We start from the raw sequence: 20,402 nt of genomic DNA, 5'->3' as shown, positions 1-20,402 counted from the left end.
ATGGAGCCAACAGCCCAGGGACAGACTGAGAAGAGCTTCAGCTACGTCATCAGAGCTCCCAGCATCGATGGCTCTGATGGGATAAATGTGGATGTGAAGATTGACACCTGCTGGGTGTTCCGAGACATAGATGACAAGGAGGAGCAGGGATGCCTTCCAGAAACAGCCAGCATCCCGGGCCTGGACACAGGGTTGCTCAGGGAGCAGCTAGAATCCTCAGAGCGGAAGCTGTTGGCAGCTGTGGACAAGCATGTGATGTCAGAGTCAGGGCTGAGGAACAGGTGGGTGTAACCCTTCGAACACTCTTGTGCGTGGGGGTGGCATTGATGAATCCCCTTGACGCATGGTCCTTTGAATCCTGTCTCTGGCTCAGGTCTCAGGCTCACCAGGGGTGTAGACCCAGCCTCAGCCTGGTTATCTGTCCTCACTTCTGTCTGTCACAACCTGTTCTGTGCTCCGTCACCATCTACGGGGTCCAGTCCGTGGCAAACACCTGTGGTGAGGGGGGAGAAGAGAAGCCCTGTCTTCCCCTCACCTCCGTTCTGTTATCTGTGCCTGGATGGTGTGGGCTCATCTGTGGTGTGCCTTGACCCAAAGCTTGGTCACATGTTTTCCCTGGGTAGTCCCTTAGCTCCAGGAACAGAAGTGGCTCCTGAGTTGTGACCCGGCTGTCTGTCATCTCTGTCTGGCCTCCCAGCTCCCCGATCATCTTGGAGTAGGGTACCCTCTCCCCCAGTTGTCTCTCTCTGTTGAGCCTCTCACATGGGCTCTGCTGCATGGTAGAGTCAACACAGACCCAGAACGGCCATTTGAATCTCTGGCTTTTTCCTAATGCCATCCCTTTTTCCCCATTTCCTGCCCCCATTTTTCTCTCTTTCTCTCCCTTCCTCCTCTTCCTGTCTTTCCTTCCTTTAGTGGTGCTGGGATGGAACTCAGAGCCATGTATATCCTAGAGCAGCACTGTCCTGCCTGGTCACACCCCAACCCTTCTCCTTCCCTCCCTCCTTCCCTCCCTCCTTCCCTCCCTCCTTCCCTCCCTCCCTCCCTTCCTCCCTCCCTCCCTTCCTCCCTCCCTCCCTCCTTCCCTTCTTCCCTCCCTCCTTCCCTCCCTCCCTTCTTCCCTTCCTCCCTCCCTCCCTCCCTCTTCCCTCCCTCTCTCCCTCCCTTCCCTCCCCTCTCTGCCTGCCTTTCTTCCTCTCAAGAGGCAGTTTCTATGGTCAGCTGGCTGTATATAGGCCTGTGACAAGGTGGGAACATCAGGAGGGATGGGTTGCATAGAGAAATGCTGTCCTCCTCGTGGTAGCCAGGAGGAGCAGCAATGGGGTCCCCAGGGAGTTTCTTGAGATTGTATATGTTAGTTTTTTTTCCTGTCACTGTGAACTCAAGTAATTAACGAAAGAGCACAGGTTCATTGTGGCTCACAGTGGGTTTTGGCCTGTGTTGTGCACTCATTGATTTGGACCCCTGGTCAGGCAGGGCGCCTTGGCAGAGGTACCTCTGCAGCTGGAGCCCAGGGTGAGGTCATTCCCACTGTTCTCCTATGGTACACATCTCTCAGGAAATGGAATAAGGAGTTAGGATCTGTGGCAAGGCTGAAGAAGTAAAAGGAACACTCTGGCCTCCACTCTGGTCCAACTTTGTCTCTCTTGAGGCCTGTGACGTATAGACTGTTATTACCTCCTTTTCTAGGTGGGGGGAACTGAGGCCCGACGCGTAAACTATAGAGCCAGGGACAAGAAAGGCCGTAGTGCCTAAATGGCCACTAGGAATGCAGAGCCCAGCTGAGTTTTTGACAGGTGTGGCCCACTAGAAAACAGTGCGTGGCTGGGGGGTGCACACTGGACTTGCTGCAGCCACAGAGTTAATGTGCAGCCTGGTGAGGTGACTTAGTGGGTTAAGGTGCTTGCTGCCTGATGATAGGAGTTCAACTTCTGAGACCCTTGTGGTGGAAGGACAGAATTAACCCCATAAAATTGTCACCTGACTACCATACATGCACTGCTCACTTAGCCTCTACAAAATTAAAAAAAAAGCGTTAACATGCTAAAGAGTTTATTATTATTATTATTATTATTATTATTATTATTATTATTATTATTATTATTATTATTGAAATGATATAGAACTGGGCGAGGAGGCTCATACCTATAATTCCCCAAATAAAGAGAATGGCTTATTTTTCCTTTTTGACATCCAGTGAATCTCAAAAGCAGTGAGAAGGAAACAGTTCATCTCCTCACTGATTAGCTTGAGAGAACCTGTTCAGGAGGAATAGAGAAACCTCCCTGAGGAGAGGAAACCCTTGGTCAGGTCTTAAATAGTAAGGCCGTTCTCTTTCATCTTAACAAAACCCTGTGGGAAAAAAGTACATCTCCCTGCATCTTACAGATGAAAATCGGAGGGTCATAGTGGTAAACTGACCCAGTTAGGCCTCCATGGCTGGTAAAGACAGAGCCTGCCCCTCCCCCAGTGGATCAGGGTCTGAGATGGAGGACAAGGTCACTGGTTGGTCTTGGGTAAAGGAGAAAGCACGCGCAGAGGTGGTAAATAGAGAGATGCCTTGGGGAGGCAGGGCTAGCACTGAGCAGGAGAAAGAAACTTCTCGTCCCCAGCATTCTCCTTGTGTCACCTCCTCTATGTGCAGTCAGGGTTGGTCCCCTCCTGGCTAGGCACAGTCTCTAGAGTCTGGTTGTGCAGCACAGAGCCCTGTGTGACTCAGCTGCTCCGCGTCAGTCCTGCAGGGCTGTCCCCAGTATCTCATTCGGAAGTGACAGCCAACAGGACATGCCCATGGTTTCTGTTTTTATCACAGACACATTTTGACTCTCAGTCATTTCCTTAGAAGATATCTGTAAGTTCGGAGCCAGAATGGGAGGCAACAGTGAGTAAGGTTAAATCCACAGTTCTGGGTGACCCCGGGAAAAAAATCACCTCGCAGGTCCCCAGTTTTCTCCTTTGTGAAGTACTTGACCTGGAGGCTGCATTATTAGCCTGATGATGCAAACCAAACCAAACAACCCCCCGGCTGGACAGTCTCCACCCAGTGTCTCTTGGTCTTCATATAGGACTGAGAAACACATAAGACTGAATTTTGTGGCAAGAGATGTTGGCGTGTGTGTATGCACATGTACGTAGCACGAATATTCATCTGCATGCATGGAGAGGCCTGGATAGGACACGAGTGTGTCTTCCTTCAAAACTCTCCACCTAATGGCCTGGAAGTTCACATTTTTGGCTAGGCAGGCTGACCAGTAAGCTAAGGTCTGTCTAGCCTGTCCCCAGTGCTGGAGTTACAGACATGGCTTTTATGTGGCTTCTGGGGATTTGAACTGAGGTCCTCATGCTTGCTGAACAAGTGCTCTTACCCACCAAGCTAGAATAGAGACTCTCTAATGAGATGGGTATGGCTGGGTTTGCTGGCTCATTCTGGTCATTGAAGCTCTGGGAAAGTGGGAAGAGCATGACCATGGCTTTGAGACCAGTCCAGGCTACAGAGCTCTCGAGCCCGGGCTGATGAGGTATGTGGTCAGTTTTCAGTGAAACCTATAGACCAGCAGCTGAGCTCGACTGGGGGTGGTGGGGTTTACACAGTTGCTTGGACAGTCTGCCTTCACTTCGTACCCTGAGTGTCTTCTGCTTCTGGTCCTGCAGGGTCCAGGAGCTGGAGCTGTCGGAGAGGAGGCTTCTCTTGAAGGTGGAACAGCTGAGTGCCTGCGTGGCCCAAGAAAGAAGTAACACATTCCACACCCAGGAGCAGCTGCAGGCACTGCAGGAGAAACTGGTCAGCCAGGTTTGTGTCTCTTCCATTTTCCAGTGCCTTGGTCATGTGATTACCCTGGGCCTCAGTTTCTCTGTCTGATTGCTTCCTGCCAGTCTCCCCGGCCTCCTGGGGGAAGCATGGCCACTGTAGGTCTCTGTCTTCAAATTGCTGTGTGCAGGTAGGGATAGAGGGATGAGAAGAACCTGGTCTTGGGTGGAGGAGGGACTTGGGTATGTTGTGGTTGTGGTGGGGAAAAAGACACTTCAGGGAACTGGGAACAGAACTTCCCACACCTTGTCAGGAAAGGTATTTGAAGTGTGGGAGTGAGACAGACCAACAGGCTGCTTTGGAGGCCAGGAGAAGATGTATGTGTGGGGAGGCAAAGGCTGGGAGGTGCAACAGGAACTCCAGAGGGGTCATTGCAGAAATGAGGTCCTAGCAATGGAGGCCCAAGAAAGGCAGCTAAAGCTTTGGGGGGGGGGTAGGGAGGCAGAGCACAATAGACAGCCCCACCAAGAAGAAGTGAGTGCTCAGAGGCCATGTTACAGAGGCGAACCCCAGTTCTGTTGCTGAATTGGCTGCGTGACATTGGACAAGTGACACGACTCCCCCCTCTATTTCCTCATATGTAAAATGGAAAGAGGTTGACCACCTCTTAGGTGGTTGCATGAGCTAAATGAATGGAGACACGTAGAACACTCAGAGAAGTGGGCATCTTAATAATGTCTACACTGGCCATCCTTATCCATTATAAGAAGCCTTCCAGGGAGCAGGTGATGCAGGCCATACGGAGGAAGGACTATGTAGCAGATGGACCCACACCTCTGCAATAGGTACCCAGTGATGCCTGGGCACCCAGTTCCGAGATTACTCTTTAAAGCATGACTTAGGGGTTTTAAGATGGCAGGGTGCAGCCTATTCATGGGACATGAACTCAACAAGAACAGGCAAGGCATGAACTAAAGGAGGTGTTATTTCTCCAGTCTCATTCAGCTGTGTGTGTGTGTGTGTGTGTGTGTGTGTGTGTGTGTGTGTGTGTGTGAGACATATGTGATGGTCCTGTGTGTCTATGACAGTGGGAAGCCATGGGACAACCAGGAGACAGGGCATGGTAGTCACCGACAAAAAAAATGTAGGGTAGAAAAGTCCAGCTCAACTCAGTCCTTGGGTACTAGGTGACCAGCCAGGAGTCACCATCACCTTTCCCCTGACCACTGGGAAGAACTGGGTTAAACTGGACCCTTGGCTCATGTGTCCTTAGCCTCGCAACCCTAGGGGAGTCTTCATAGAAGTGGGGTACATGCTGTGACTCTGCACCGGGGCATGTGGCTCCTCTGGGGAGACTCTGTAAGGGTGTTTTGAGCCTTGCTCTCTGTACAGCTGGGATTTCCAGGGGTGTCAGGGACAGTCCTGCAGTGGAGATGCTTAGAGTGTGGTGGAAGACGAAGGGTAAGGCGACAGGCAAGGCTTGAATTGCACTAGTAGGATAAGGGGCGTTGGGGAACCCAGGGAGCTCTAGGCCCCTTTCACATGTTTCTCCATTGTCATTATTGTCTTGGGCAACACAATTGCATTCTGACAGACCTGTCAAGAAACCCATTTCCAGATTCGGTGGTTTGGTCAGGATCACATGTGGTCCGGTGGCAGCACCGACCCCCAACCTTAACCACATGTGTGAACAGGCTTCTGGCATCCTATGAAATTCGTCCAATCTGTCACAGGTGGCTCTGGTCATATTCCCAGGAAGCAAATAGGCTTGATTTCTGCATCGAGAACTCTGATCATCCTGAGAGATGTCAAAGGCCCACCCACCCATGCCACGGATCCCCAGACACCCCAGACCGGTAATACAGGCACCCAGTACAGAATCCACACTATCAGAAAGCCAGGAAGGCCCAGAAAACTCAGCTCCAGTTTTTATGCCCTCTCCGCACCCAATCAATAAACCACCCCACAAAGCCAGCCTGGGCTGGTCTTGTGCATCCTTCGCCAAATGCTTGGTTCACCTGCAGGCTCTCTGGTAGCAGAGGAAAGCCGCTAGCTGGTGAGAGGAAGCTGACCACAGAGGCAGTATTGGCCTGGATGGCCAGGGTGGTGTTGCACTGAACGAAGTCCAGCTCCACTGTATGTGGGAGGGAGAGGGCTGGATTCCAGACTACAGAGAGGTGTTCCCTGTTCTGCAAGATGGACAAAGGAACGGGGGGGGGGGGGGGGCAGGGAAGGGGGAAAGCCCTGGAGTCAGACATAAGGCTACCATGTGCTCCAGAGCTGGCTGCAAGAATTTTAGCTTGTCCCATTATATAGGTAGTTTCTAAATGTGGGGTGGGGCTGATGACAGCGTTATTCCAGCAGGGGATGGGAGTGGGGGATGGGAGAGGGTTATTCATAGTCGTGAACAGCTGTTGAGGCTTACTGACCCCTGCTCAGCTCACATCACTGAAATGGGAAGTTCTGGAAATTTCTGGGGGTGTTTGGAGATCTGTGTGTCCAGACAGCTGAGATTGAGCAATTCCAGAAACCCTCTGCATGGCACCGCCCCTCCAACCCACTGCACACTTTTCCACAGACTTAGGGAACTCGTGGAGATTTGCAGATATGACTAGGGCGTGGTGAAGGTTACTCTTGGCTGCAGTGTCAGCAAATTCAGTAACCAGCGTCACTTAAATTTTTCTAATTTATTTCCTGCGTGCACATACACGTGCCACAGTGGCGGTCAAAGTCCAACTTGTATAGGGTTTCTCCTACCACATGCAGGTCCTGGAAACCCAAGATGGGTCTTTAAGCTTGGTGACAAGTGACATTAACTTTCTGAGCCATCCTTGGTCCCAGCGTATTATTTTCACGAAAAATACCCACCATGCACAAAATACATTAGGAAGAAAAATCGAGGCGAGCAAGGTGTGTTCCCGGGGCTCCCTGACGTCCCCATCACCGCAACTCCTAGGTGCGGGAGGCAGAGAGCGCGGTCAGACGGCAACGGCGGCTGCAGGAGCGGCTGCGGCGCAAGGACGAGGCGCTGGCACGGCAGGCGGCGGCCCTGAAGCGTTGCGGGCGGGTGCAGCGGCAGCAGCTGGGCCTGGTGCGGGAGCAGGAGCGCGTTCTGCGGCTGCAGGTGCAGCGGCTGGAGCGCGACGTGCGGCGCCTGGGCCGCGCTGCGGGCCTCCTGCTGGCTCAGCTGCATACCGTGGACTCGTCGCCCGGTCCGGGGAGCTCCCGACCTCAGCTTCTGGCCGGTCCCCTGGGTGACCCCGGGGTCCTAGAGCTGAGCGCGCTCAGAGCCAGGGCGGAGCTCGCCGAGCGGGAGCGAGCGAAAGCGGTGCGCCGGCTGCGGGAACACAGCGCCACCCAGCGCCAGCTGCGGGAGCAGCTGGAGGAACTGCGCTGCTGCGTGTATGGGCTGACGCTGTCCGAGATAGGCCTGCACAGTCAGGTGGAGGAGCTCGCCCACCAAAACCTGCGCCTGCGGGCCCAGCTGGGGCAAGGTAGCCCGGTAAGTGGTCGGAACCCAGGACAGGAATGATAGCTTTTCCTTCTCTGACTTCTGTCCAGCCACTTGATTAAGGTCATTTCCCCAGCATCGGGCCATCACTTAACTGAACCAGAGGTTTCTCCATCCAACTCAGTCTCTGGCCCCTTATCCATACCCACGAAGTCTCCATTGCCCTTCGACACATTTGCCTCACTACCCATATGGCCAGCCATTAGATGACTATTCACTTGTTCATGCACTCGCAGACACCCATGTCCAATTAATTGTATCCCCGCCACCAACCTTGTCATTCTTCCCCTCACTGCCTGTTAAGGGTTTTAATGTGCAATTCTCGCCCCCAGCTCATGTCTTTGAGCCCTTGGTAGGACCTGCTGGTTCTATTTGGGGAGGCTTCAGAACCCTCAGGTCTGACAGGTGTGTTCAATCTGAAGTCTTTGGGATGCATTCTCTCCGGGAGAGATATTCGTATGGCCCTAACACAAAACCCAAGACTAAAACACCATGCGCCTTTCAAAAAAAAAAAATCATGAACTTGTTGAGCGTGAACTTGGCAGTGAGGACCTCAGAGTCATAATGCTGAAAGGTTAGACATGCCTGCTAGGAGGGGGCCTAACCCTTCCAGCTGTGAGGAAGCAGAATCTAAACTCCTTCCCTAGCTGCTCCCAGCCCTGTGCCTTCCTTGCCATCACTGTGGTCTCTGCATGAAGAGGCAGAACAAACCCTTCTTCCCTTAAGTTGCTTTGCCCAGGTATTTTATCACACTGAGAAAGAATCAGAACACCACCCATCCTGGCACTACTCTAGCCTTTCACAACCAGTCCAAGGTCAGGGTACCCCTAGATTTAGTGTCCCAGACCTGGTTTGCAGTTGGCATCTTGTGGCTGCTGAGCACTTACAGGGTGGAAGGGGCATGTGCCACTTTAGTGGGAGAGATGATACCACCCATGAGCGGTTCTGTTCCTACTTAGTCACCTGCTAACACTATTGCCTTGGTGATCAGATTTCAACACATGAATTTGTGGGCAGAGCATATATTTGGGCAGAGGCTGCCATCTGCCCACTGTCACCTGTGTTTCCTTGTGCCCTCGTTCACCTGTATCTTCGCCATCTGTCCACTCATCCAGCCGGTTGCCAGGCAGCCAGTTGCCTCTCATGCCCTTCACGGTCCACCCCCCAACCTAGTTCATCCATCTATTTGACACTGGTTGGGTCTGGACAGTGTGCAAGCCATGTGAGTGATGTGTCTTCACACTGAGTATATAGGTCCCCTCTGGCCTGGCCCCTCCTCCAGGGGACTCATCTCGTCCCCCACCTCCAGTGGTCATTTCATGCTGTGAGCAACTTTCTCTCCTCCTGGGCTGTGAATGGCCCAGGGCAGGTCTAGCATCCACTGGGCTTTACAGCCTCCATTCCCAGAAGCAGCACACGGGGGTCCAGGGACTGCAAAGGAAAGAGCACCAGGGTTTAGGCCTTCTCTGCTCTCCTTATTCTGTCTCTTTAAACTCGGGTATGTTTCTTAAGCTGGGGAGGGAAGGCTGGCCATTTATTTCCTCTTTACCCGACAGAAGAGTAAACATCTTTATTTAATGCCAGCCTGCCATGGGCCAGATGTATTCAAAGCTTCCTTTCAAAGCCGTGGAGACGGGGACAGCTGCTCTTAGCGTCCTTGTTCCACAGAGAGGAGGCGAAGGCTCAGGGCAGTAGTATCTTACCTGTTGCCACATAGCTGTCGAGAGACAGACCTGGAAGTTGGTCCGTATTAGACATGGCACCATGGTGGGTGGTCCCAGCTGCATTAGCCCTGTGCCCATAGCGCCAGAGTGAACTCAGTTCCTTTAAAGAAGAGGGAACTTTGGGGACGCAAGAGGATCAGGACTTCAGGCTATGTAGCTAGTTCGAGGCCAACCTGGGCGGGTTCAGACTCTGCCTCAAAAAACACGGCCAAGTGGAGTGCTCAGGTTCTCCATAATGGCATGTCTCTTGCCTGGGCGAGCTGACCAGTGGTGTCCGAGTTCTGTTGTGCCTTTGCGTTGCTTTGTCTCCCTCCCACCTGTCCCTCCTGTGGGCTTCTTGTTCATCCACCAAGAGGTTAACAAAGTGTACACCCACCACCGTCTCCTCGTCATTCTGAAAATAAACGATGCATACACGGAACTTGTCCTTTCGAATCTTTTCTGCGATTGCTGTAAATACGCTTTCATTTAGGCAGTTGGCCTGAGGCTTTATTCGCCCGTCTAACCATCACCCTGAGTGCCGGGACTCACTGATCCCTCAAAGCACGTCTCTGAGGAGAAGAACCAGGCTCTTGGATGCCTGACAGGGTCTTGCTGTTACTTGTCTCCTCCTGTTCTCCCCTTTAGACCCTCCTGAACCAAGGGTTGTTTCCCACCAAGCTGATGGAGGAACTGGCCAGGGAGGGCAAGTGATTTGACCACAGACGCCAAGGTAGCATCATGACCAGAAGGAAGTCATGCCTCCCTCTTTGATCCTTCGCTCTAAATCAGACGCTCTTTGGGGGCTTTGGGCTTTTCAGTGTCTGGATCCCGCAGGAACTTTGCCCTTAGCTGGAAAGCCATCATTGGTCACAAGCGTCCATGACCTCGGTGTTGCATGTTCTCTCTTCCGAGGGCCCTGTGTTCCGAGGAGCTGCATCTCACACTGGGCTTCAGCTGTCAAAGCTGAAAGATGTCTCTTGTAGACTCCTTGAGTTGTACAGAAACAGTGGTCTCCATGCTGTGTGGAGGAGAGAACAAAAAAACCACACAGGCTGCTATTAGGACCCTGTGGGACATGCGACAGTGCTCAGAAGTGGGGAGAGTCCTGTGCTGAAGGAGGGGTACTCCTATAGGGAACTGTAGGGGATCACTCTCAGGGGACAGTAGTGACTCAGACTGGCCAGGATAGCCTTAGGCTGGTTGCTAGACTTCGGTGTTTCAGCATTCTTATCCTGAGATGGTTGCAGACACCCAAGCATTGCAAAGCTCCACGAATGAGCCACTCAGTAAGGAAACGACTACACGGAGCCACTTGCTCCAGTCGCGGGGAGTGTCTTCATGTGGCTGTACTTCTTGGAGGAGTAGAGATTGGGAAAGGAGAGGTACGAAGAGAGCATGTCCAGGCATGCGCGCAGCAGGCAATCTTCACAAAGCTGCCGTTGACCTGGCCCTGCTGTCTTCACTGCAGCCAGCTGACAAGGGGATAGAGTTAACCGTCCTTATTAATGATTAGTTCTTACAGCAGAGGGAACTGGAACAGGTCGGCAAAGTCACATGCAAGGGAAGGAAGCCAGATCCGAAGGGGCATATGCCGTGCCCTCTGATTATTACAGCTGGTGAACTCTGGGAGCCTGGCTGTGAGTTATAGGCATTGAGAAAAGACATTTGGCTGCTTCTTAGCAAGAGTGCTTGCTCGCCTAGACTCTGTCAAGCAGCCAGAGAAGTGCTGCTGCCCCCATGTCTAAGCCGAGTCAATTTGCCCAAGCTCACCGATGACAGGTGGCAAAATGCCGCTTGCTGGGTGGTGCGCATACACCTGCTGCTCCGGGAGCATTCACTGTGCTTCCCCAGTGTGCCAGGCACAATGCCGTGCTCTGGGACTCAGGGGTGATCTGAGTGTGCACCAGCTCTTCAAGAGCTTGGAGGAGATACAGACGCAGGTGTAGCCAGCCATAGTTGAGGCTTCTAAACTGCTGTATCAGGAGATAAACAGGTGGTCACTGTCAGACTGGTGGAAAGGCCATGACCTGGTCTGCAGGGCCATTGGGGGGGGGGGCGACTTACATGCAGAGAGATGAAAGGTTAGGCTGTCAAAGTCACTGTGTCCTCCGTGGTCTGATAGCTGAGGCATTGCTGGATGCTGTTTGCACCTCCTTGTCCCCAGTGTGTACAGAGTAAGCCCAGGCATCAGCTGCGGGAACGTTTTCATTGTTGGGAGATGACTTCTGCTTGCACCTCTGCAGGCTTGCTGTCCGCTATACAGAAAATGGGGACACTGAGGAATAGGGGGGCTTGAGAGACAATTCGGTGGTCAAGAGCCCTTGCTGCTCTTATAGAGGGCCAGGGTTTGGTTCTCAGCACCCACATGGAGTGGGTCACAACTGCTTGTAACTCCAGCTTCTGGAAATTCATTGTCCTCTTCTGAGAGCCCCTGGACACACATGATCCAGCATTTACTCAGGCACAATAATATATACATTAAATAAAATAAACAACTCTTTAAAAACAAACCAAAGGCAAGTGATAAAGCACTTGTGAATATATGAGGTTCCCAGCAACACACACACACACACACACACACACACACACACACCACTCATATATGAACACACAAAGAAAACAGAAGGAAAAAGTCAATGCCTGCAGCCATGGTCCTTTGAAAACCTAAACCTTTGGGGAGGGCTGTCAATCAGTGAGTATTAAATACCATAAGAAAAAACCAAACAAACAGTAGCGACCTGGTGACTTACTGCAAGTCTCGCTAATTTACCTCTCCCACGCATCAACCTTATTGGTGAACTACTAATCACTATGTTGGTATTTTATCCACCCAACTTTCCTATTATCCTTATAGGAATTAATATTATCACTACAGCCACGGGGTCTATGTGACTGTGGATCCCATGAGCAGGTATTTACTGTTCTCACAGTTGTGACCAAATACCTAACAAGAAGCAGCTTAAGGGGAGGAGGGCTTATTTTATCTCATGACATGGGGGTGCAGTCCTAGCATAGTGGGTCAGGCATGGTCACAGGGCCATGGGGCAGCTAGTCACTCTGGGTTTGCACTCAGGAAGCCCAGAGTGGACAGGAAGTGGAGCCAGCTTATCAAGTGTGTGCCACCTCAAGGCTTGCTCCTAGTGACCTACTTTCTCCAGTGAGGCTGCACTTTCTGAAGGTTTTACAGTTTTCCAAAGTAGTGCCATGGGCCGGGTCCAATGGTTCAAACACACAGCCTGTTTCTACATTTCTATGATGCAGCGGGGCTGGGGCTTTGATTTATGAGAAAAAGGATGCAGGGCAAACTATTTCACAGATAGAAACGAGGTCACAGGCACAGAGTGTCAGAAGGAGGGGACATGGGGGAGGGTTGATGGGGCCTGATGGGTGGAAAGGTCAAGGAAGGCTAAAGAAAACCTCTCAGGGGACTTAGCGGCTGCTTTTGCAGGGCATTAGGTCCTTATTTACTATCATCCAGCATGGATTGCATGTTCCCAAGAATGAGCTCTTGCAAAAATAATCCCCGAAGAGAGGCAGAATCTTTTTGAGTGTGGCCTTGCTCAGGGCCACTCAGGTATCCTGTGGCTCAGTCACAGTCCTGCCCATGACCTGGGGCTTATAGTCACTGACTGGAACACAGAGCAAGGCATATGCCTCAGAAGAAGACGGGCTTTTTATCTTGCTGCGCAGGAAGTGAGGCACCCTGGACGGCTTTGCTTTCCTGTTTAAGTTGCTGGCCTGATGTTCAGTGGAATGGGGGCAGGGCCGGGAGCCATCTACAGAGAGACCTGCAATGCAGTTGACTGACTGTTAGAACCCTTCCCTAACAGCAGAAGGAACAGCCTGCGCAGAGATCTAGAGGCAGAGAATGTAGCCAACATGGTGGCAGGCCAGGAGGCTACCATGTCAGGGCCAAAAGCATGAAGGGGTCATGACAGCTGGAATTGCCCATAGGTGGCCTCCAGGACCATGGTGGGTATTTTCCTCTCTGTCCACACAGCTGGTCTCATGCAGGTCTGGGGGACACTGCCTCACTCACTAGCTAGTTTCACCTTTGGGACTTGCTCATAAGGGAAAGATGGGGGCATTCAAAATCCCTGAGCAGATGCTGGCTTTTCAGTGGGACAGAGAGACCACATAGGTACAAGGCTGGGACTTTGCTCTACAGTACAGTTTCTTGTCTGAATGGACAAACTATTCCAAGGACAGACTGCCACCCCCATGTAACCTACGGAATCTCAAGAGTCAACAGGGACAGTGTAGCCTGGTAAACCAATGGCCCAGGTTAGGTCCCATGGTTAACTTTGAGCCCACTGCTTTCTGACCCAAGTTTGCTTACTTTGTAGGCATCTGACAATTGCAATGCAGGGGGGGGGGGCAGAGGCACAGGATTAGAATGGACACATCAGATGGGCACTTATGGTTGTTCAATTTTTTTTTGTCTTTCTCAAGGGTGCCCTGGGCTGTGCACAGAGCGACTCTGCGCCTCCACTCAGGGTAGAGTTGCTGGATCCCTGCAGCAGCCACAGCTGTCACGGTGATGCACGTGGACCCCGGGACCTGGCAGGTTTGTGGATGCTATGATACCTAGAGGGGCCCCCTGACATCCCTCTGATGGCCAGTTCCCTGAGTCTTTGTGTTATTACAATGCTGGGCAGGATGGTTCACTCCTCTCACAGACAAGACAAGGCTCAGAGAGGCTCAAGGTCATGCAGCTGGGTCAAGGCAGAATCCAGGGGTCATTAGCTTAGAATAATTGAACAATTAAACACAGGCATTTGACTCTCAAAGGGTGTCAGCCAGCTGCATATTGGTAGTGGGGACTTCTCCCCAATTATCTAGGGTCAGCAGGGACCATCCTAGCCCCAGTACACCCTAGGTGACTCCTTGGGTTAAGGATAAGACGTGTGACCCAGTCTTAGAGTTGCTGGGGCTTTGAGGTCCCTAGTCTCTAACTGTCAGACGTGGTTTCCTACCTCCTGGCTGTGGAACACCCTGATTGCTCATCCTCAGCCCTCAAAATTCGAGAGCAGTCCACAGTGTCAGGGCTACTGGTTGCAGGAGGAGGCAGCTGATGTTCCCTTTGGTCATGTCTGGGGATGAAGTTAAGGATGATGTGACTTGGTGGGATGGTTCCTGAAAGCTTGCAGGGTTGGGGTAGGGGTATCACCCCGCTGACAGATGAGGAGGGTCCTAAAGGCTTCAAGGGCACGGTCCAGCTGTGGTCCATGGAAGTACCTTGAGAACCAGGCCCTCTGCTCACAGTTGGCAGTCAGTCGTCCACATCTTCAGCCTCAGGTCCTCACTTGGCAGAGGGGTGGAGCTCACCAGGAGTCTCTGTGGGCTAAAAGAGAGTCATGAGAGACATCCGCCGCTGTAACAGATCTTCCAGGAGTGATTTTAACCTCAGGGTCTTGTTCTAGGCCAGCTCTCAGAAGAGCCCCCTAGCTGTGTTGGAGATGGATCAGACCGCCACATGATGGTGTCAGCAAGGACCATGGGCAAGCTTCAGAGAGACCTGCCAGGGTCTGAGCAGGTGAGACAGATGAGCCAAAGGGGTTTTGACTTTGAGGATCAGTGGGGTCTGGGTGGCCCTGCTATGTGTACTGTGGTGTGGTCCCCAGGAAAGCTCCAGATTTGGAAGAATGTTCTGGACATGACTGAGAGGGAAGTTCGAGGGAATGGGGTGCAATGTGCTGAGGCTTAGCCAAGGAGTAGGGTGGGGTAAAAAGAATAAGTGTGCCTGGGCTGGGATACCCCAATACTCAAGTTGCCTTTGGTGAACCCTCATGATCATCCACACAGCAATCACTGCCTTCCTGTTCCAGAGATGATGAGACTTGAGGGATGCTGGAACTCCCCAGAGCTCCCCAGCCCCAGAGGTGCATAAATTCAGTCTCCTGTTCTCTGTGTTGCTCCAACCAGCTAGTCTTGGAGCTGGATCTGAATTCTTTCTGACACTGTGCCAAACCACTGATCCCAGCTTCTGCCTCTTGTCCTAAAGAACAAAGCTGAACTGGAAGTGGTGTCCTGATATGACTCTGTGGTTCAGAACCTCATTCATTCATTCACTCATCCATATATACATGCATTTATGCACTCATGTATCCATTCATTCATATCCTGAAACATCCCCCGACTCAGTTTGGCTTCATGTAGAGGAAGGACTGCCACACAGTAAGAGAGAGAGAGCTGACCTGCCTCCAGTAACCATTCTTCCTCCTGGCCCTAAAGAGGCATGAGATGACAGGAAGATGGGGCCCGGTGTGCCAACCACTCACCCTGTTTATAGGAAGCTCATAAACACTGAGGGATATCACTCATTCTCCGTGCTTCAAAAGACTGGGAGCTCTGTGCTCTCCTTGTTGAATGAACCCCTCACAACCTCAGCCCCCAACCCCGCATTGCTGATGATAAACAAACTCCAAGGCCTGTGACTAAGAAGCAGAGGCGTAATCCACATCCCTAGAATCACGGACCATGCTGCCTCTCTTCCTCCCTTCATGCATGAGTTTGGTCACCCTCAAAGAGCATGTGCTCAGTTTCAGCACCATGCCTGTCTCTCTGCTGGTTCTATTGTGTCTAATCTCATTACTGCTGCCCTTGAGGCTCAGTCCAGATCTTTTTACTTTAGAGATTCCCAGTTTACAAATGCAGGTGTGTGGCTCCTGTCGCCAAAATGATTCCCCACAGATTATAGGCAAGGTTTAGTCTTCTTCCTGCTGGTGAGAGTCCCTGCCAAGAGCCTGCCCGCCTTCCTACAGCTTCTTTTAGCACAGGGAGATTGAGAAGCTCAAGGGCTGGTAGAAAACTAGAGCCCAGATCAGAATTCAGTCTCCTGCTCCACTCCAGGGTGCTGTGACCAGGTATTTCTCTTGCTTGGTAGACATGTGGTATAAATGACTATAAAGACATCCAGAGTGGTCTAGGGAACCCCTTAGGTGAATTTGGCACTGCTCCAAGTTAGGAGCAAAACAAAGGCCAACCTGTATCCTCTGGAGGAATAGAGGGCCAACATAGCACTGTGTTCTAGAACCTTCCACTTGTGATTGGTGTTTTCAATCTATACCACTTCAGAAGGCAGCTCAAGCCACAGAGTGGCTCAGACCCCTGCAGAATCAAACCTTGTTAATAACGTTTTACATGCTGTGGCACTTGTGGAGACTGTGTTGGATAGGAAAGGGCCATAGGGAGTGGGGGCCACCCTCAAGGGGGTGTTCCTTGAGGATAACTGGGAGAAGGAAAGTTCTGGGCAGTGGGAAGAGCTCAGGGCGAGGCCCCAAGGTGGAAGAGTACACATCAGGATATATGCACAGCTGTATGAACAGGTTCTGAGAGCTCCGGGGGACATGTTCATGTGGGTGAGACTCAGCAGGCCAGCCTGTTTCATGCTTCCTCTCCTCTTTCCACCTGCAGGGTGCTCTTGTCCAGCCCCACCTAGATCCACAGGCTCTTCAGCTGCTGGGTAGCTGTCCCCCAGGGTCAGGCATAGATGAGCCACTCTGCTCCTTAGACTTGGCAGGAGTTTCAGAGAATCTCCAAACAGTTGGAGCCCAAGAACCTCTACTGCTGTTCCCCACACCCATGCCTCAGCTCTGGGGACCTGCTGGAGACCCAAAGTTCTTGCTGCCACCTCTGTTCCAGGAGTGTCCCCTTCCAGAACTTCAGACCCAAGAAGAGCTGGAGAGAAAGCCCTCACCTGCCTCTGAAGCTTTGGCACACTCTGACTGCCATTGTAATCTGGCAAGGAGCCATGACACCTCCCTCAGCCAGGACTCCCCACTTATTTCCAGTGGTCCATGTCCCACAAAAGGGCCCAAGGAGACAAAAGACACGTGGCAAGAGGGAAGTGGGCCTCCAGTCGGAAGTACAGAGAAGTGGGGGTTGATGGGAACCTTGGGTGGGATAAAGTCAGAGCTTTATGACAGGTACCTGCTTCTCCTGCAGAGCAGTGAGAAGCTGTCCTTGGACACCGAAGTCCACACCACAGAGGGTATTCGGGAAGAGGGCAGGGCCGCAGATATCCAGGCTGTGGCCTCCTTTCCTTGGCTTCAGTCAGAATGTCTAATATTGCCTCTGCAAGATACAGCCTTTAGGTCACAGGAGGGTCCTGATTCCCTGAGCAAGAGAGGGAGTGTGGAAGGATGTGTCTGGGAACGCTTGGTAAATCTGTCTCCAGAAAAGGAGGAAGAGGCCACCAGCTTCAGGGCTCATGAGACCAGAGAGCCAAGGACAGATGTTAGTCAGCTCTCAGCAGGAAAGGGCAAAGGAATCTGGAGGCATGCACAGGGCAAGCTGGGCCACCAGATGTGCTTTGGAGGCACTGAGCTCCTACAGGAGAGATCTGGGGATAAAGAACAAGAGGAGATGCAGATCCGAGTGGCATCAGACCTGGCTTCTATGGGCCCTGAGCATCCTGAGTTCAAGACCCATGTGGGTCAGAAACAGTGCATACTAATAGATGATCCGGATGTGTTACAGTGTCCCAGATGGGCCTCAGCAGGTGCCAGCAGTGAAGGTCCTTGCTCCTCACAGGCTCTGATCACAGAACAAGACAGGTGTGCCCTCCAGACAGACACACTGGAGAAGGAGGTGGAGGCATGCTTCCAGCAGCTGAACAACCTGAAGCTTGTGTTTGGAGATCCCCGGCAGACGTCAGCATTGGTGGGAGGGAGCCAGAGGGCCACTCACATTGGGGAGGGTGTGTGCCTTCAGCAGGCATCGGCCAATCAGAATCTGAATACAAAACCCAACAGGAACACTGAGGGGGTGGAGCTGGAAGAGGATGTGGTCCTATTCAATGAAGAAATTCTTCCAGAAGTAGTACTCAGTGGGGATAAAGACAACTGGGACCCTACAGAGCTGGGTCGGAGCAAGATCCCCCCAACATGGTGTACCCTAAATAAGGCAGGAAACAGGTTCCATCATCTCCTTGCTAACATGAAGAAAGAGAGAAGTCGGGTTTTGCTTGATAATCCCAGACTTCAGGGAGACCACACAGGATGCCACCATGAAGGATGCCCTTGTGAAAAGGAGCACGCAAGAGAAGTGGCCAAGGCACTGAGGCTGGAGGAGGCAAACTGCAGGCTGCAGGGAGAGCTGGACCAGTGCCTACAGGCTGTGTCTGACCTGGAGGAATGCAACAGGAAGAGCTACGGCAAGATTTCCCAGCTGGAAGAGGAGAACGAGAAACTGAAGGGGGACCTGGGCCATCTGCATAAGGCTGTGTCTGAAAGTGTCAGGAAAGCCGGGAACAGGATGCAGCATGTCACCCTGGAGAACACAGAGCTGAGGGCTCTAATCTCAGAGCTCGGCGTCAGTTATAAAGGACTGATAAAAGACACAGTGCTAGGGATAGAAGGTATGGTCTGGGCTCTGCAGGGGGAAAACAAGCACCTCATAGGCAGGGTCCAAGTCCTGGAGAGGCAGGTTCTGCAGATGAGCAGGAATCTGGGGGAAGAAAAGTGGCATTCCCAGGGAAATTCCAACATGGCAGAGGACAAGGGACACACTGAAGACAAAGAGGTCCAGGTCACTATGTTTTCAAGACAAATGAGTACAAGGGCCTGTGGGCCGTCCTGGGCTGAGAAATTGGATGTGACTGGAGGACCTTCTTTAGATCTGGAAGATTCCAGATGCAGGGCTGATGCTAGCACAACCTCAACAGTCTGTGCGGTCGCCACAGAGCCTCAGGAAGCACACACCAACAGAGCATGGGGTGACAGAGCTTGGCTGCAAAAAGAAGAGAAGGCACCATGGTGTTCTGTGCAACAAGGACAGCCTCAGAGGACCCGGAGCCACAGCCCTCAGGTATTCTGACTTGCCTTCCTTCCTGTTTAGCTAGCTCTGAGTCAGGTACTCCCAAAGACTCTCTGGTGTCCCGGCAGCCACAGAGGGAATTAGATCACCAGTCCCATTTGCTAGATGAGAAAAACAGACAGAAAAGTGAAGGGGTTTGCCTGGGGCCACCCAGTTAGGGAGGGCTGTAGCTGAGATGAAGCCAGGATCTCCCCTTTGATCTGCCAGAAAAGCCTGAATCTCCCAATAGATTCAGAAAATATGTGGGCCTGGGCTGGGGCCTGGGCCTAGGCTTGCGTATGGGTCTGTGTATGGGTCCGGGTCCGGGTTCGGGTCCGGGTCTGGGTCTGGGTCCGGGTCCGGGTCCGGGTTCGGGTCCAGGTCTGGGTCCGGGTCTGGGTCTGGGTCTGGGTCTGGGTCTGGGCCTGGACTCCAATCTGGGCCTGGGTCTGGGTCTGGGTACTGGGTCTGGGTCTAAGCCTGGGCCCAGGCCTGGGTCTGGGTCTGGGCTCGGGTTTGCAGTTTTAGATCATAGCCTAGATTTCTCCCATGTGACTAGTTCAAACAGCCCAAAGCCAGTACTCTTGAGGTTGTGTCTTTAAAGGTTGCAGGCAGAGCAGTGGGCCATGGAAGGCAGCATCGGAGTGGAGACTGGTTTGCTCTATAGAGATGTGGGACTCCACTGCAGACATGGAACCTCCCTCAGGGTCACTCTCTGCTCCCCCGCCCGGGAAATCAAATCTCAATGTTTATAATTCCCAGGATGAAATGCTCACCCTGTTAGTGTCTGGGGACCATGGGTGCTAAGATGGTATCACTCAGGCATCCCGCCCCACCCCCTCTCTGTGCTTCCATCTGCTCCCTCCTCCTCACTCTCTCTCTCCATGGCTGGCTCCTGCGTTCCTCTCTCTCCTCAGCAATTCTAGCCGCTGTCTCAAAGAACAGCTTTCATCTTTTCTCCGGTTTCCTTTACCGTCTGCCCTTCATCTTGTTGGTGTGTGTACTTGTATGTGCACATACGTGTATAATTCTTTCTCCCACAGTAGCTTATACTTCTGTATAATTTACTATTATTGTTCTAATGATCACTCTAGAAATTCTGGGGTCTATCTGTCATTTAAATCCGCTTTCAGCTAATGCCTTCGAACCATATCCCCAAATCATGCAAAAAGAAAAAAAAAACTTTCAGTATTTAACTCTGCCTCTTCTCTATTATCCTGTTAGATGTCGCTTCAGTGTATAATAAGCCCCGTGAGTCGGCGTTACTGCTATTTGAGCAGTCATTAGCTGCTCTTGCACACATCCGCATGTTTCTGCTGTGTCTTTTCTTCCACAAGAATTTGGAGGAATGCTCTGCCGCTGATCTTTCTCATAGTAAGGATTAGGTGGTGACTGTCTTTCCTGTGTGTATCTTTATGAAATGTTGTTCTCAGTAGCCTTGATGATCCCTTCTCTCAGATTCAGCGCTGCGGGCACCCAGCTTCCCCTCGCTCGGTACTCAGAGGAGGGCCATCCTCTCCCTTCTGCTCCCCCTGCCTCTGCCCAGACGAGGGTTGTCATCACCATCCCCCACTCCCAGAATAAACGTCATCACTGTGTCTGCCCGCTTTGAAGATTTCCTTTTTATCTTTGATTTTTG

At 52.1% G+C, this 20,402-nt stretch overlaps 1 protein-coding gene across 1 annotated transcript in view; it reads left to right on the top strand.

Moving 5' to 3' along the window:
• LOC308421924 (uncharacterized protein C4orf50) overlaps positions 1 to 20,402 on the top strand; it is a gene marked incomplete at both ends in the record, with an annotated part of 60,917 nt that continues 40,515 nt past the window's right edge. Inside the window, 6 exons of the mRNA XM_080918390.1 lie at positions 1 to 281; positions 3,652 to 3,790; positions 6,705 to 7,250; positions 13,418 to 13,532; positions 14,389 to 14,501; positions 16,382 to 18,775. Coding sequence (XP_080774516.1) covers positions 1 to 281; positions 3,652 to 3,790; positions 6,705 to 7,250; positions 13,418 to 13,532; positions 14,389 to 14,501; positions 16,382 to 18,775 — 3,588 coding nt within the window. The remainder of the gene's footprint in view (positions 282 to 3,651; positions 3,791 to 6,704; positions 7,251 to 13,417; positions 13,533 to 14,388; positions 14,502 to 16,381; positions 18,776 to 20,402) is intronic.

The sequence above is a fragment of the Micromys minutus genome, assembly GCF_963924665.1.
Source record: "Micromys minutus genome assembly, chromosome: 1".
NCBI classification, from domain to species: Eukaryota; Metazoa; Chordata; class Mammalia; order Rodentia; family Muridae; genus Micromys; species Micromys minutus.
The sequence above is the reverse complement of the archived record's forward strand: the minus strand, read 5'-3'. Positions and strand labels throughout refer to the sequence as shown.